Here is a 16,659-nt window from a genome sequence, read left to right on the forward strand (position 1 = left end):
ACCCCTCTCCCGAGTCAAGCTTCACTTGACCTGTAAGCACACAAGAAGTCATTCGTCTAAGGATTTTATTTACAGGGATGCTCAGTTATAGATAAACCGCTTTCTAGTAATCCACATGCCTTCCTTGGAGCTACTTGGTTTCAGGTTTCTTGTCTCCTGCTTCAAGCTTGAGACTCTCAGGGGGCTGGCGATAGGCAGGGAAAGCCTCCCATGGGCTGTTCAGGTCAAACTTGCGGAACTCCTGGGCCAACTCCACGGGCTCAGCCACCACCCGCTTCACCTCATCGTCATAGCGTAACTGCAGAAGAGAACGGTTTAAGCACTGAGGAAGACCTTGTTCAGAGCTACTAAGCCTCTAAGGAGCCTATGTTCCCAAGGGCACGGGTGACTTCACCAATTGCATTACTTCTCTGTCCTTGAGTGCTATGCCAGCCTCTGTCAGCAAGTCTCCATGCACTTCAGTATTACCGATCAAGTCACATCCCACCCTTAGTCCAAAATGGCCTGCTATCACCGAGCCACACTCCCCTGCTCACCATCCCCACATCACAAGCTCTGAGCAACTTTTCCAGCACCATTGACTTTGCTCACCCATCCACTCTTATAAGGAAATGGTAAGCATCAGCCCAGGATTAGGAAGCAAGTCAGTGGCTGAAAAGAGTGAACCTAAACTAGCAAGCACTTAGATTCAGACCATGTGGCTTTGGCATTATCACTGTCAAGATACAAGGCAATAAATTTGGCATTCCTTTTTTTTTTTTTTTTTTTTAAAGATTTTTACTTATTTATTTGAGAGAAAGAGAGAGAGAGCACATGAGAGGGGGGAGGGTCAGAGGGAGGAGCAGACTCCCTGCAGAGCGGGGAGCCCGATGCAGGACTCGATCCCGGGACTCCAGGATCATGACCCGAGCCGAAGGCAGTCGCTTAACCAACTGAGCCACCCAGGCGCCCCGGCATTCCTTTTCTTGGTGGGAGGATCAGTTGGATAAGGTAAAGACAAACAGGTGGTGGGGTGAAGAGGCAAACCAGGTAAGGGAGACAGTGAAAACAAGGAGAGGGAAGTAGCCCTAACCAGAAGCAGCTGGAGAAGCAAATGAGACCATGCAAAACACTGAGGAAACAGGCATCTTTGGGTACTGAAGAGAAAGGGTGGATTGCCACTAGTTCAGCATTTCTAAAAAGTTACTTTGCTACAAAATCACATGTTTATGTATGCAGTAGACCATCTTCCTGCTCCTGAACAACCTGTAGCACAAGGGTGGTAAAGCAAAGCACTGGAATTCTTCATAAGGCCCTTGTAGTCACACATTACTGATCCTGCCTCTGACCATTCTCAAGGGCTAAACATTTAGTGTCTTCCCTGTCAGGTGCCTTCTCAGAGGTCCAGGGCAGGGCAAATGGTCCTTTGCTTTTAGATCTTGTGGACAGACGAAGTGTGTCCTCAAGGTCGCCTTGGTCATTAAAATGATCATTATGATAATGGCTGGTGTCAACTGAGTATTTACAGGACACCAGGCTGTAACCATACATCATTTAGCTCACCATAAATCTTATTAGTTAAGTACTATTGTTACCATTTTGCAGCTGAGAAAATCGTCATAGAGAAAGTAAGTAACAGGCCCCAGATTACAAAAGTGATGCTAGGATTTGAATCCAGAGCCTATGTTCTCCCCGCCCCGAGCCTATGTTCTTAGACCCACCACAATACACAGACCATATTTCCTGCCATTCCCAGGATATCCAGGTTCCCTGCCAGTCCTTCTCCAAGGCTGCTGCCCCAGTTTCAAGGTTCCTCCTACCTCAACGTAGCCAGACAGGGGAAAGTCTTTCCGGAAAGGATGTCCCTCAAAGCCATAGTCTGTCAGGATCCTTCTTAGGTCAGGGTGGTTAGCAAAGAAAACTCCAAACATGTCCCAGATCTAGAAAAAAAGAGGCCCTCAGGCAACTAGTCCATCATGGCCAACACAGGGGTGAGGATGCACTGCATGCAATAGTTTCAACCAATTTTGCAACTCTGGCCTAGAGGCAGGATCCACCATGTCTAGTAACTTACCTCCCTCTCATACCAGTTAGCTGCCTTGTACACAGAAACAGTGGACTCAACAGGTGTCAGCTCATCTGTATAAGTCTTCACACGGATCCGAGAGTTGAAGCGCAGAGAAAGCAGGTTGTAAACAATCTAGGGAGAGCAGAAGGAACTGGAGGACCGAGATGGCCAGAGTCTGGGGTGGGAGGCCCTGAGTGAGAACATCAATGACGAGGATACAAGGTGGGTTAGGATTCTACCTGTGAACGTGTCTTCTGTCCTGAAGCTCAAAAACCTCAAGATCCTCCTATATTTACAACTACTTCTGAAGGCCTAAGCCATGCTATAGCTTAGCATGTCAGCATGCTTATCTTTGCTCATGGTATTCCCTTTGTCTGGGATGACACTGGATCCCCACCACCCCCGCCAGCCCCAATCCTTACTGGGTTCATTCCTGGTCTCTTGGTCATCCATGAAGGTTCAACACTAACTTTCTCTCTCTCTTCAAGGCCTCCCAACAGAACTGAGTGCCCTTCCTGTGTTCTCATAGCATCTAACATCCCATGCATTATGTTATCACGGTTAGCCCTGTATGTGTCCCTCCCCCTCACTAGAGTTGGCGGGGGTACTCCTTGAGGGCAGGTATTGGGTATTACTTCTCCTTTGATCCCAAGATCTGGCAATTAGATGATTAGTAAAAATCAACAGCTAAACGTATTAAGAACATACCATGTGCTGGCAATCTACCCATACTATCTCATTTCATCCTCACAACCACTCTATGAAGTAGGGACAATTTTATGCTTATTTTGCACATAAGAAATCTAAAGCTTAGAGGCACCTGGGTGGCTTGATAGGTTAAGCATCTGACTTTGGCTTGGGTCATGATCTCAGGGTCCTGGGATCAGGCTCCCCACTCAGCAGGGAGTCTGCTTCTCCCTCTCCCTCTGCCCCTACCCCGTTTGTGCATGTGTGCTCTCTCTCAAACAAATAAATAATCTTAAAAAAAAAAAAAAAAGTCTTAAGCTTAGAAAGATTAAACAAGGGGCGCCTGGGTGGCTCAGTCGTTGGGTGTCTGCCTTTGGCTCAGGTCATGATCCCAGGGTCTTGGGATCGAGCCCTGCATTGGGCTCCCTGCTCAGCGGGAAGCCTGCTTCTCCCTCTCTCACTCCCCCTGCTTGTGTTCCCTCTCTCGCTGTGTCTCTGTCAAATAAATAAATTAAATCTTTAAAAAAAAAAAAAGATTAAACAAAATGTCTGAAGTCACGTAGCCTATTAGTGGCAGAGCTAGGATTCAAACTTGAGGTTTGCTTGATTTAAGGCCCTAGTTTAACTGCTGTGTTGTATTGTTTGTACTGTTGTATTGTTTGACCTGAAGTAAAACTAAGGAGGCCTATGGTTCCCATTGGTAGCTATCACCCTAAGACACACAAGCCTTTTCTTTACCCACCAAATCTTCTCAAATTTCCTTACTGACCTCAAAACGATTCTGCCGAGTAGGGATGTCCACTGCTGTCAAGTCAGCCAAGGATTTGAATTGTGCATTGGTGTGATCCCTAAGGAAAGTCAGCACTGGGATGACTCCATCAGGATGGATACAGATCTCTAACTCATTGAAGCAAGACACCTGCAGATACAGAAAGGGAAAAAAGAAGGTACAAAGAGCTATTGAGAGAGCAGCTAACTTCAACTGGAGTATCCTGGTTTAAGACAGAGAAAAAAGTCCAAGTGGGATAGAAGAGATTGGTTTCTTTCATACCAGGCTGCCTACTCCTACATACCCTGAGAACATGGTTCTTTCTTGACCCATGACCAAACAACGGTTGTGAATATTACCTGAACTTGTTGGACATACTTGGGCAGGATTTCAGCCACGTACTCTCCAAAAGCTGAGAGCTGCTTGTGGGCCACATCATCCCGAGGTCTGACAGTGGCTGGAAGGAGAAGGCATATTTAACAAAGGAATGGAGAAGGCAGCAGCCACGCCTGCATTCAGTCTCTTGGGCTCCAAAGGGGTGTTGCCTCCCAGCAGGGCTCCCTGCAGAACCTTGAAGAAGCTGAGGGTGGAGGGTTCCTCTTCCAGGGAAAACTTAGGAAAAAATGTCACCTACAAAGTCCACAAAGACTCTTCTTATAACTGCAATTGGGGTATTTGCCTCTTCTCAAAGCTATTCCCTGGTTCTTCCTTCACAACGCCTGCATTTCTGCTAGAGTAGCATATTATCTCAACTCTCTTACCAGACCAGGAACTCTTTAAGGGTGGGAACCAGAACGTTTGCTTCTCTGTTATCTCCTTAGAACCTGGCTCACAGCAGGTTCTCAAGCTAAGAACTTCAGGGCTGAAGAGCCCTCAAAGATTATCTAGTTGAAACCTTTTTTTGGGGGGGGGCGGCGCCTAGGTGGTTCAGTTGGTCAAGCGTCTGCCTTTGGCTCAGGTCATGATCCCAGGGTTCTGGGATGGAGCCTGCTTCTCCCTCTCCTCCCTGCTCATACTCTCTCTCTCTCCCTATGTGTCGCTATCTCTCTCTCAAATAAAAAAACTAAAAAAAAAAAAAACCAAAAAACTTTTTTCCCCCCACTGATAAGGAAACTGAAGTCCAAAAGGAGGAAATGCCAGGTCTCCTGACCCTCAATCTGCTTATGTTGATTGTGCTATATCTCCATACACCCATTTACGCATCCCTCAATCACTGAGTCACCACACATCATAGGTTGCACACACCATGGTTAAGTGTTCTCTGCCTTTGGCAGCGGGCAGGACTGCCTGTCACTCACTAGTTCTGTGACTCTGAACAAGTTACTTCTCTGAATTGTTTCCTAATCTATAGTAAGAGGATCACAATGCTATCTACCTCATAATATTGTTCTGAAGACTAAATAAAATCATTCGCTAAATCACTTAGCAAGCTGCCTAGCACACAACAAGCACTCAATGTGAACTACTATCTTAACAGGACTCTAAGACCCAAACGCTGTTTCCTGCTCTCAAAGAGCTGACAGTTTAATCAGAGCGAAAAGGAATCATGGAAACGGACAAGGGGTAATCAGGGCCATAACAGGGAGACATAAGGACACAGGGAGAGCCCGATTCTGCTCGCAGAATGAGGCCCACTGCAGTCAGGTCTCCACAAGCAGAGATTTGCCAGAGGACACAGGGAAGGGCATCCCAGGGCAAGGGCAAACACCTGACGAAAAGAATGAAGGGTCCCCCGCCTGTAGTCCCGAGAAGGGCCCGGCCCGCACATACTCACGGCGCGTGTCAGCCGCGGCGCTTTCCCTCCTCACCCGCAGCAACAGCACCGAGGGTCGCCCGGCCCCTGCACCGGAAGATAAAAAGACAAGCGCAAGGTGAAGTTTGATGGGCTCCCTGCGCTAAGCGCGCCTCCGCTCCCGCCCCGGGCCTCAGCCGGCTGCCCCCGGCTTACCCCTGGCCAGCGCCACGGACCCCACGAGCCCCCGCCACCACCCCCTCGCCGCCGCCGCCGCCATGTTCCGGGATGCAACCAGGCAGGCAAGGCAGGAGCCACAGGACACGGAGCCCCAAGGGCACGGACCGGAAGCGGAAGTGTACGTCCAATTTTTCTTCCGGGCGGACGCGGGGCCGAAAGCAGAGGTTCCGGATTCCGGGCTTCAGAATAAAAGGGTAGGCAGGTGAGAAACTGAGGTAGACAGGTGGGCAAACCGTGAGGTGAACGTGGCCCTAGTTTGGTGTAGCAGAGGCTGGAGAGAAGGCGAGGACCCTAAAGAACCGGACGGGTGAGAGAAGGGGAAGGGAAGGGGCCGGGGTTCTGGGTTCCACATTCCACTCCCCTCCCCCGCCCCCCGAGCTAAGCTTTTGACTGGGGCCGGCGGGCGCCGGGAGGGGGCGTGGAGAGGAGCCGGGGGCGGGGTATTGGGGAGAGGGGGAGAGAGGAGAACGGTTTCCCTAGCGACCGTTTCCTAGGCGACTCAAGGCGCTGGGCCTACTCTTGAACCGGGCAGGGGACGGCCGGGCTTCGTCTCGCGTTCTGGGACGGAGTCCTGGGGAGTCATTAGGGCGAGCAGGGAAGTGCAGGAGAGAAGCAGAAAAGAGAAAATGTGGGGCTAACAGATGTCCCAGGCCAAGCCTCATTTTGGAAGGTCTGAACTCCCTGCGCGGGGGAAGAGGGACCTTGTCCACAAGAACGTGGGGGTCTATTTTGTCGGGTTCTGCTGCCCAGAGCCTCACTAGTTTTGTGCCCAATAGTCATTTGGTTAGTAAGGCTTTTTGCCAGGCTTAAGATCATAGGCTTCATCCAGCGCCTTGCTTTCACGTGTTGGCCTAAATACCAAGCCTTTTGTTACATCATGGAAAGGAATATTCTGTTTTCTTAGGGAAACACCCAGAGTAGGAAATTTTATTGATTTCATTAGGGATGGAGTGCACTGCAGAATGAACTCAGCTTTGGTTGAAGGAGAGCTTCCGAGAGGTCATTAGGACTAAGGTCAATCTCCGCCTACTTTGCTGTCACTTTTATCTTCTCCCTCCCTGAATTGAACAGTTGGATTCAAAGACTGTGGATTCCCCATTACTCAGGGTGGTGTTGCTTTGCAGACAGCTGGCAGAGAGAAAAGTTGGCTACCATGGAATCACCAGAGGAGCCTGGAGCATCCATGGATGAAAACTACTTTGTGAACTACACTTTCAAAGATAGGTCACACTCTGGCCGTGTGGCTCAGGGCATCATGAAACTGTGTCTGGAGGAAGAGCTCTTTGCTGATGTCACCATTTCAGTGGAAGGCCGGGAGTTTCAGCTCCACAGGTTGGTCCTCTCAGCTCAGAGCTGCTTTTTCCGGTCCATGTTCACTTCCAACCTGAAGGAGGCTCACAACCGAGTGATTGTACTGCAGGATGTCAGCGAATCTGTTTTCCAGCTCCTGGTTGATTATATCTACCATGGGACCGTGAAACTTCGAACTGAAGAGCTACAGGAAATTTATGAGGTGTCAGACATGTATCAGCTGACATCTCTCTTTGAGGAATGTTCTCGGTTTTTGGCCCGCACAGTGCAGGTGGGGAACTGCCTTCAGGTGATGTGGCTGGCAGATAGGCACAGTGATCCTGAGCTCTATACTGCTGCCAAACACTGTGCCAAGGCCCACCTGGCCCAGCTGCAGAGCACAGAGGAATTTCTCCACCTGCCCCACCATCTACTCACTGATATCATCTCGGGTAAGTTGAGGGAGGGGGCACATCATACTCAACTACTTGGGTATGATGTTTAGTGGAGCTTCTAGTTCAGGAGAAAGGAATCTTCAGGCTTCCTGGTATTAATTTACATTATTATTCCTGGTAAGAATTTAGATCCCTTTTGAGAGATTGAGGTGAGATTTAGCTGCTGTCATAGGCAGTCCTTTCCAGAGCAAGAACCCTGGAAAATAAAAGCAGTACTTTGTGATATACAGTTAACCCTTGAACAATGTGGGGATGAGGACTGCGACCTCTGCACGGTCAAAATCCATGTATAATTTTGACTCCCCCCAAAACTTCACAAACACCCTGCTGTTGACCGGAAGCATTATCGATAACATAAGCAATCAATTAACATGTATTTTGTATGTTGTATTATGTACTGTGTTCTTACGATAAAACTAGAGAAAAGAAAATGTTATTAGAAAAATCATAAGGAAGAGAAAATACATTTGCAATACTGTACATTTATTGAAAAAAATCCACATATAAGTGTACCCACACATGGGGTCAACTATATACAAGTATTGAATAAAAAAAAAAAAAGGTAGTGAGGAGCTGTTTTGTGTATAAATGTTCTCATCTATCCTGCACTTTGCCTGTACCTGTGGGACTGGTTACCTAAGTAAATTGATGATGAGTCAAGATATTTACATAACATTTTAAGTGATGGGCCGACTTAAGGTAACAATCCTGACCCTGGGGACGCTTGGGTGACTCAGTCCGTAAGCCTTGCTCTCTTGGATTCAGCTCAGGTCCTGGTCTTTGTATTGTGGGATCAAGCCTCGTGTGGGGCTCTGCACTCAGCAAAGGTCTGCTTGAGATTCTCTCTCCCTCTCCCGTTGCCCCCCTCTCCCCGCTCATGCGTGCTCTCTCTCTCTCAAATAAATAAAAATGTTTTAAGATTTTATTTATTTATTTTAGAAAGAGAGTGCCACTGCGTGAGGGTGCAAGTGGGAAGGGGCAGAGGGAGAGGGAGAAAGAATCTGAAGCAGGCTCTGCACTGAGCAGAGAGCCCCATACGGGGCTTGATCCCACGACCATGAGATCATGACCTGAGCCCAGACCAAGAGTCAAATGCTAAACCAACTGAACCACACAGGTGCCCAGTAAATAAATCTTTAAAAAACAAACAAAACAAAAAACAATCCTGACCCTGCAAGTGAGGTATGCAATTTAGGTTAATTTCTTACACACACACACACACACACACACACACACACACGGTGATAGTCCAACAAAGTGATTCACACTGGCTTTAAATTTCCCTTTTGGATTGTTGGATTGCCATTGACTCTGTCTTTCCTCTGACTCCCACAGACGGAGTTCCATGTTCCCAGAACCCAACAGAGGCAATAGAAGCCTGGATCAATTTCAATAAAGAAGAAAGAGAGGCTTTTGCAGAGTCACTGAGAACTAGCTTGAAGGTAAGGCAGATTTCTCTTTAGGGTTGGGACACCATAATATCTATGCATTCCAGCTATTGGTCTGGCCTCATTGTTAGCTGGTTAATGAGTCATCTCTGGTTCAAAGTTAAGAACTGGGGAAGAGGATGTGTGCATGAGCCCAGAAACCACCAGCCTCTGAGCTCCACAAAGTTCCTTGAGAGAACTACTTTTACCATTGCATTAATCCTAAGCACCTTTTTTTCTAAAGCACCAGCTCGGGAGGAGAGCAACAGATTCTCTGCCCCAGCATAAAATGTCTGAAAGAAAGTGACTGGAGGACAGTCAGAATGGCACACAGTAACTCGAGGGAAGTAGGTTAGAGCAGGATACAAGTGTGTGGTCCAGAACCTGAAGGGTAGGCGTCTCAGCTGAGCCTTAGCCTAGAACTGATAGATGTCATCTATGATTTTAATTTTGCCAATAGGAGATCGGGGAGAATGTGCACATTTACCTGATCGGGAAAGAGTCATCTCGTACCCACTCGTTGGCTGTGTCCTTACACTGTGCAGAAGATGACTCCATCAGTGTAAGTGGCCAAAACAGCTTGTGCCACCAGATCACTGCAGCCTGTAAGCACGGTGGAGACTTATACGTGGTGGGAGGGTCCATCCCACGGCGCATGTGGAAGTGCAACAATGCCACTGTGGACTGGGAATGGTGTGCACCTTTGCCCCGGGACCGGCTCCAGCACACCCTGGTGTCTGTGCCCGGGAAAGATGCTATATATTCACTGGGTGGCAAGACACTGCAGGATACCCTCTCCAATGCAGTGATCTATTATCGGGTAGGTGACAACGTCTGGACAGAGACAACCCAGCTAGAGGTGGCTGTGTCAGGGGCCGCTGGTGCCAACCTTAACGGGATCATCTACTTACTCGGGGGGGAGGAGAATGACCTGGACTTCTTTACCAAACCTTCCCGACTCATCCAGTGCTTTGACACAGAGACAGACAAATGCCATGTGAAGCCCTATGTTCTGCCCTTCGCAGGTCGCATGCACGCAGCTGTGCATAAGGATCTGGTGTTCATCGTGGCTGAAGGGGACTCCCTGGTGTGCTACAATCCCCTGCTAGACAGCTTTACCCGGCTTTGCCTTCCTGAGGCCTGGAGCTCTGCCCCATCCCTCTGGAAGATCGCCAGCTGTAACGGGAGCATCTATGTTTTTCGGGACCGATATAAAAAGGGGGATGCCAACACCTACAAGCTTGACCCTGCCACTTCGGCTGTAACTGTCACCAGAGGCATTAAGGTGCTACTTACTAATTTGCAGTTTGTGTTGGCCTAAGGCTGTGGGGGGAAGAGCAGCTGACTTTTGCCCTCCCATTTTCCGGCACCTATCCATCCGAATTCAAAGTCCCTGGGGCCCTGATCAGAGTACTATGTTATTTTTTGGGCACATGTTAGAAAGGGCAGCACCTCAGTCCTTCCTGAACCCATAGGGGTGTTCCATTTGGGGCTTTTTGGACCGATGCTGCTCAGCTGGCTGCTCCAACAGGAGCCAGCCGGCCCTCTGCTGTCCTCTGGTAATCCGGTGCCTCACTGCGGACGGCTGCGAGTAAGCCAGTTCTCAGACCGCAGGCACAGCCGCCTCTCATTCCCTGATCAATGTTAAGTAGAGGCACCTCTGACCCAGGACAGAAGGAAAGATGCCCCCATCTTCCTTTTTTTTTATAACCTGCAGAGTGGCTGGTTGGTAATTTTCCCACAAAGAATTAGGTATTAGAGTTTTTCTTCAGGCTTTGGTTGGGAGAATGGTCTAAGCTGAAGGTGTCCTTCACCAGCAAGCACCAACTCTAGAATTCAGGACACTGCATCTCATGTTTTCTCACCTGTCAGGAAATGAACACTTTGGGGTTTTTTTGTTTGTTGGTTTGGGTTTTTTGCGTTTTTTTTTTTTTTTCTTCTTCTTCTTTTTCCCCTCCGTATACATGCTATTTATTTATTTTTAATTTTTCTTTAGACTGTATTTTTTGTTTCAGGGGTACAGCTCTGTGATTCATCAGTCTTACACAACACCCAGTGCTCACCACAACACATACCCTCCCCAATGTCCATCACCCAGCCACCCCAACCCCCCACCCCCTCCCCTCCAGCAAGCCTCAGTTTGTTTCCTAAGATTAAGAGTCTCTTATGGTTTGTCTCCCTCTGTTTTCGTCTTGTTTCATTTTGTCCTCTTTTCCTCTATGATCCTCTGCCTTGTTTCTTAAATTCCACATATCAGTGAGATCCTATGATAATTGTCTTTCTCTGATTGACTTATTTCGCTTAGCATAATACCCTCTAGTTCTACCCACGTTATTGCAAATGGCAAGATTTCATTTTTTGATGGCTGTGTAATATTCCATTGTATATATATACCACATCTTTATCCATTCATCAGTCAATGGACATCTGGGCTCTTTCCATAGTTTGGCTATTGTGGACATTGGTGCTATAAACATTGGGGTGCAGGTACCCCTTCGGATTACTACATTTGTATCTTTGGGTTAGATACCCAGTGAACACTTCTTTGGGTTTTTTTTTGGGGGGGGGTTAAGATTTTATTTATTTGAGAGAGAGAGAACGAGTGGGGGAAGGGGCAGAGGGAGAAGCAGACTCCCCGAGGAGCAGGGAGTCTGATGCGGGACTTGATCCCAGGACTCTGGGATCATGACCTGAGCCGAAGGCGGGTGCTTGACTGACTGAGCCACCCAGGCGCCCAACAGTTTGGTTTTATTTCTGGCTTACTCCAAAGAGTAACCCAGAAAGAAGTAGAAAGTATTATTTCTGATTAATAGCAGAAACTTTTTTCAAATTTAAATATGTAAGGTCTTTACTCTTTTAAAAGCACTAAGGTAAGCCAAGAGCTAGGAAGTGTTCATACAAATAAAAGTTTTGGAAGGGATATGTGTGTCTGTTTTGAATTCTGAAGGAGTGATTCCCTAAGGTAAATGGATTGCATACTTGCCACAATACTGACTAGATCCTGTACTTCCTTTTCTACATACAGGATCACTGCTCCAAAAGGGGAGGAGAGCCCCATGGGGCCCGTGAATTGGGGTCTGACAGTGGCAAAGAGTCTGAGCTGAGTATTTCTCCTCTTTCCCAGTGTTGAATGTTTTTGAGTCGTGCTAAATATCATCAGGCACAGCGTCAGCACACAATAGATCTCTTTGACCCTCTTCAAGAAAACGAGGACCCGCATCCCATGTCCCCGTAGCCAGTGAATCGAAGCCACGCTAAATCTCTCTAGGCATACGACAGCGTTACTTCAGGAAAGTGAAACAAGACAAAGGAGCAAAATTATCCATTACTCAGCACATTTCTGCTACGTCAAGTCTGGGCGTAATCCCCCTTGGTCCTGTTAAAGCTATTTGATTCTATAGCAAGCAGGGTTGTCTTGAGTTCTTTCTAATCTGTGTATTTCACGTCTGTGATGTGTGACCAGTCTTATCCTTTGCTGCCCCTGCAGTAATCTCCTTGTGGAACTCTTTGAGAACTTCCAACTGGCCAGATCTGATGTGGATGTGTGACCGGATCTTGGTGATGGCTCTTATAGCCTCCTCTGGACTCCAGTTGTACACCTGAAGTACAGGATTGGGAAATCAGAGAAAGAAAGGAGGTGTTAAGGTGTCCTTGACCTAATAACAGGTGCTAATGGACTCTCAGAATTTCATTATTTTAAAAACTTCATTTGGGGGGGGCATTAAAAAACATGCCCCATATATTATAAATGGGGGGGTACTATAACCCCCTCAGTCAACCAGTCCCACAATACTTTGCAATAGGCTGAGCGGACAAGTCAATCTTTCTACCTAATTCTTGCTATGCCAAACCCTGGAAAAAGAAAGTTGAACATGCAAAGCTGAGACCCTAATTCAAGCCTGCGAAGGCCTATTAGATGTCCTCTGGGAGCTGCGGGCAGTTGGTTATGTTTCCTGGAGAGAGTATATGGTAGATGTTTTTATTCAACTTGTCATCATGGCTAGGAAAACAGCACTTTTTAGATTTAAGTAAGAGGGTTATCTTTGTATCCTAAGGATACCTATTGGTTTAGAACTGTACAAAACCAAGAAACTACAGATTTCAAGCCCAGCTGGGTCAATTCTCACAAAGTCCAAAATATCCTCCTGAGAACCCATTTCCAGTAAATAGAGTCCTAATGATCAGAGCTTTAATACTGTTAAATCACATACCAGTCCACAGTAACTCAAAGCCAGGCCTGTTATCTCTACATTTCCTTTTTCCTTAAACTATCCACATAACTTAGTAAATGTTCTACAGGGGCCAGACAGGTAACAAAAAATGAGTCAAGTTGGGAGTTGTGTAACAGGGAGTAATGGACTAGAGAGTATTTGCTTATACATAGTCTTAAAAGCCTCACACCTGCCAATCATAAAGTGATAGACAAAATTCCATTGGATCCTCTGTTTCTAGAAGCTAATGTCTGGAACTTTATTCTGAAATACTTCAAGAAATCTTCAGTCCTACAGAGCTGTTAAGTGACCAGCACTACTGTCTACAGTACTAGATTTCCTGACGTGCTATTTATAAAAAGTGCTTTTATTTTAGTCTTTTACTGGTGTTAACATCCTTTGCAACTTCATTTTTTGAGTGCCTGTTGTAGGTAGGTCAGTGCTTGACATACTTTCTCATTCAAGCTTTATGACACATTTAGTTTGAGGATCAGAGAGGGGAAGCCACTTTTGCCTAAGGTCACACAGCTGTTAGGTGGCAAAGCCAGAGGTCAGCCTATCTGCAAACTTCAGGTGCTTTCCACCTCCCAACAGCCAGAAATTGGGGACATGGCTCCTTCCAGCAAGGCCTTCCAGGAGACCACGCTACTGAAGTTCTAGAAATATGCTATGAATAGACCAGTCCAGAAAGACCTTTCCTACCTGAATCAGATATGCTGCCACCATAGTGGCACTTCTGGAGCGCCCAGCCTTACAATGCACGTAGACAGACTGGCCCAGCGCCTGGTACTTGAGAGCAAACTGGACTCCTTTCTGGAGGTTAGCCAAGGTTGGGACTCCAGTCATGTCTACTGTGCTGAGGCGCAGCTGCTCGACTCCTACGTTCCTCCATTCCTGGAACCAGGTCCGCCAGCATACAAAAGAGAAGGAAAAAAGCCTCACGTGAGTAGTTTGAATACAGGCTCCCAAGAGACAGCAAAATAACAAGGAAGCTTAAGGTTTACTACAATGTGGCTATACTTAAACAAGAAACTTCTTACAGAGATGTCTTTAAAATGGCTGACCTGCATGATGGGTCTTTCATCAAACAACAGCTGTGCTACTGACTTAGAATTATGTTCAAGATTTAAAATGTTCCTCAAGTACCCTTTGGGTGTTTCAATCTTTTTTTTTTTTTTTTTAAGATTTTATTTATTTATTTGACAGACAGAAAGAGAAAGAGCACGAGTAGGGAGAGCGGCAGGCAGAGGGCGAGGGAGAAGCAGACTCCCCACCAAGCAGGGAGCCTGATGTGGGGCTCGATCCCAAGACCCTGGGATCACGACCTGAGCCAAAGGCAGACACTTAACGACTGAGCCACCCAGGCGCCCCTCTGCCACTTTTTTTTTTTTTGAGAGAGTACATGGCAGAAAATAGAGTTACCATTTTAAAATTAAAACAACACACCTACCTTTGTTAGTACATTATCACTTCAGAAAAAGAAAAGAATAAGTGATAGAAGAAATAAGGCCTCTGTCATATCAAGCTTTTTTTTTTTCTTTTCCCCTTTTTTTTGCCTGTAAGACTCCAGATAAGATGGTACCTGTCTGGCTCAGTTGGTAGAGCATGCGACTTATGATCCGGTTGTAAATTTAAGTCCCACCTTGGGTATAGATTACCTAAAAAGTAAAATCTTAAAAAAAAAAAAAAAAAGACTCCAAATAGGCTCCAGCTAATGAGTGGAGCTGTTTAGCTGGAACCAAAGACTTTATGACTGAGTGAAGGTCAGTATTTCATACTGCTCATGAAATTAACAAAAAACCGCAGTTTTGCCGCATGGGCCTTTGCATCAATTATGCCAGAAATACCTCGGGAGTTTGCTAAATATTCAGATTCCTGGATCCCACCCTAAAGTTCCTAAGTCAGAATTTCTGGGGGGGTTGTACCTAGGAATCTGCTATTTTAACAAGAATGCCAGACAGTATTTATGCTTATTAAAATGTGAGAACCACTGCCGAGGAGATTTCTTTTCTCTAGGCTAGTTGGATAATATAGGTGCATCGTACAAGCGTCAGTGCCTCAGACCCAAGGACTTTTTGTGACTTACTCCACAGGACTGACCACACTAAAGAACATTTAACATTGTGGCTAATAATTCCTGAGGCCTTGTAGCAAAGTACTCTGGGAAATCCAAGGAACTGTTATCCATTTCCTAAAAATGTATGTCATCACTAATGAATATATTTTAAATGTTAGTCCATTTCTAAGGTTACAAAAAAACCTACCGGTTGAAATAATAGCCTCTTCATCAGGTTGTATCAGTAAACAAGAAAGATGATTGTGTAGTGCTAATAGATGTCAACACGATAAAGATAGGGCAACATCGTTATTTATTTATTTGACATGGGGAGGGGAGGGAGAGAGAGAACCTTAAGCAGGCTCCACATCCAAAAGGGAGCCAGAGGTGGGGTTGATCTCAAGACCTAAGATCATGACCTGAGCCAAATTAAGAGTCCCATGCTTAAGCCACCCAGGCATCCCAGGGCAACATCTTTATATAAAGATAGCGCAATGTCTAATAACCGTGTGGAGAGTTCCACAAGCAAGTATTGAAACTTAATGAAAATTGTTTTAGGTCTGAACTCTGTTATGACAATACTTTGGAGTTCCGCTTTATCGCTAACATATGAATAAAAACTCCCTCAAATCAATGCCAAATGAAGCCTATGCAATTTTTCAAGGGGTCGTTTTATGATAAATTAAACATACTTGGGGACTCGGAGGGTGGCTTTTCTTCTTAGAGAGTATAGGGTCTTCATCTTGAATGCCTAAGGCAGTGCTTGATAGTGCTAAGTTTTGAATGAATGAAATCAGCAAGCCATAGAAAAATTGCCTTTCGATTTGCTTACTGACTTGATTTACGGGAATTAAGAACACATTTGTGCACAAAGGAGCAGTCAGACTTTGTCAACTATACTTTCAAATGCCTTTCACATCGGTTTCTCTTTCACAATTAGTTTCTACCTCCAGCCACAGCCATTTAAGCTTAGAGGGCGGACCCTCCTCCTGAAGAGGCGGAAAAGCCTGGGGCACGTGTCTCTGGGGCATAGTCACCTGCAGCTCCCTCTCCCCCGACCTCCCCCCCCCCGCTGTCGTAGGACCAGGGTGGCGGATGGGGCTGGCGGGTGCCCCTGCCCTTGTCCCTGCCCCGCTCCCAGCCCCTCACCTTTGAGGAGTTACACAGGAACCGCGTCTCATACTCCTCGTTCATGGTGATCACCCCGCGCACGTTCTCGTCCTGCACCAGCTGCCGAGGCAAAGAGGGGGCTCAGACAGGGCCGCCGAGGCGCGGGCGGCTCTCGCCGGCGCCCAGTCCCGCCGCGGCCGGGCCTCCCGGCCCGGCTCCCCCGCCGCGGCTCACCCGGCGCGTCATACTCCGCAGCGGCAGCGCACCCAGCACCACCGTGGGGTCGATGCGGTGGTACCAGTCGCGGTGCGCCCGGCCCGGCACTTTTCCGCGGAACACGGTGTACAGCAGCGTCGGGTAGAAGAGCACGCGGGCCAGGCCGGCCTCCAGCAACGCGCTGGCCGCCATCCCGCCCCACCCGGCCTGGCGCAGCCGCGACCTGCCCACGCCTAGACTCGAGGTCGGCGGCCGCGAGGAGAGCCCCGAGGGCGGCGAGCCGCCCGCCGCCTCCCACGAAGGCGACGCGGTCGGCGCGGGCCCCTCGGGCGCCGAGACTTCGGGCCCGGCCTCCGGGCGCCCCGCGGAAGAGCCCGGGGCCCCGGGGCCCGGCTCCATGGCTCCGGAGGAGGGGCCGC

General features: G+C 47.6%; 3 protein-coding genes across 7 annotated transcripts; 1 reads left to right on the forward strand and 2 right to left on the reverse strand.

Annotated features, from left to right (window-relative positions):
* Positions 1–48: 48 nt before the first annotated feature.
* Positions 49–5,576, reverse strand: NDUFS3 (NADH:ubiquinone oxidoreductase core subunit S3). Its single transcript, XM_045893677.2, has 7 exons — positions 5,452–5,576; positions 5,278–5,343; positions 3,863–3,960; positions 3,504–3,653; positions 2,054–2,179; positions 1,800–1,919; positions 49–298 (listed from the first exon to the last, which is right to left on the reverse strand). Exons 1-7 carry the CDS (start codon positions 5,513–5,515, stop codon positions 131–133), a joined length of 792 nt encoding a protein of 263 aa, XP_045749633.1. The 5' UTR covers positions 5,516–5,576; the 3' UTR covers positions 49–130.
* On the forward strand, positions 5,565–14,550 carry KBTBD4 (kelch repeat and BTB domain containing 4). 5 transcript variants are annotated; one of them, XM_064576444.1, is made up of 4 exons: positions 5,565–5,677; positions 6,600–7,217; positions 8,556–8,662; positions 9,108–14,550. In XM_064576444.1, the coding sequence occupies exons 2-4, from the start codon at positions 6,629–6,631 to the stop codon at positions 9,966–9,968; spliced, it is 1,557 nt and encodes a 518-aa protein (XP_064432514.1). In that variant the 5' UTR covers positions 5,565–5,677; positions 6,600–6,628; the 3' UTR covers positions 9,969–14,550. The 5 variants fall into 5 exon arrangements, with proteins under 5 accessions (XP_064432514.1, XP_045749628.1, XP_045749627.1 ...); XM_045893672.3 differs by having other exon boundaries at positions 5,625–5,782; XM_045893671.3 differs by having other exon boundaries at positions 5,629–5,782; positions 6,419–7,217.
* On the reverse strand, positions 11,953–16,659 carry PTPMT1 (protein tyrosine phosphatase mitochondrial 1). Its single transcript, XM_045893676.3, has 4 exons — positions 16,259–16,659; positions 16,064–16,144; positions 13,561–13,752; positions 11,953–12,246 (listed from the first exon to the last, which is right to left on the reverse strand). The coding sequence occupies exons 1-4, from the start codon at positions 16,637–16,639 to the stop codon at positions 12,088–12,090; spliced, it is 813 nt and encodes a 270-aa protein (XP_045749632.1). The 5' UTR covers positions 16,640–16,659; the 3' UTR covers positions 11,953–12,087.

Source organism: Mirounga angustirostris, unplaced genomic scaffold (assembly GCF_029215605.1).
Source record: "Mirounga angustirostris isolate CCGP_5_RB_7025 unplaced genomic scaffold, mMirAng1.0.hap1 SCAF_13, whole genome shotgun sequence".
Classification (NCBI taxonomy): domain Eukaryota; kingdom Metazoa; phylum Chordata; class Mammalia; order Carnivora; family Phocidae; genus Mirounga; species Mirounga angustirostris.

Excerpts from the sequence above, each read along its gene's own strand:
- NDUFS3 (XM_045893677.2), bottom strand. The coding sequence starts at position 5,515 with ATGGCGGCGGCGGCGGCGAGGGGGTGGTGGCGGGGGCTCGTGGGGTCC. Across the intron at positions 3,961-5,277 it reads CGCCGCGGCTGACACGCGCC|CCACTGTCAGACCTCGGGAT; the intron begins GTGAGTATGTGC and ends TTCTCCTTCCAG. Across the intron at positions 1,920-2,053 it reads CTAACTGGTATGAGAGGGAG|ATCTGGGACATGTTTGGAGT; the intron begins GTAAGTTACTAG and ends CTTTTTTTCTAG.
- KBTBD4 (XM_064576444.1), top strand. The coding sequence starts at position 6,629 with ATGGAATCACCAGAGGAGCCTGGAGCATCCATGGATGAAAACTACTTT. Across the intron at positions 7,218-8,555 it reads ACTCACTGATATCATCTCGG|ACGGAGTTCCATGTTCCCAG; the intron begins GTAAGTTGAGGG and ends TGACTCCCACAG. Across the intron at positions 8,663-9,107 it reads CACTGAGAACTAGCTTGAAG|GAGATCGGGGAGAATGTGCA; the intron begins GTAAGGCAGATT and ends TTTTGCCAATAG.
- PTPMT1 (XM_045893676.3), bottom strand. The coding sequence starts at position 16,639 with ATGGAGCCGGGCCCCGGGGCCCCGGGCTCTTCCGCGGGGCGCCCGGAG. Across the intron at positions 16,145-16,258 it reads TGCGGAGTATGACGCGCCGG|CTGGTGCAGGACGAGAACGT; the intron begins GTGAGCCGCGGC and ends TTGCCTCGGCAG. Across the intron at positions 13,753-16,063 it reads TCCTGTGTAACTCCTCAAAG|GAATGGAGGAACGTAGGAGT; the intron begins GTGAGGGGCTGG and ends ACCTGGTTCCAG.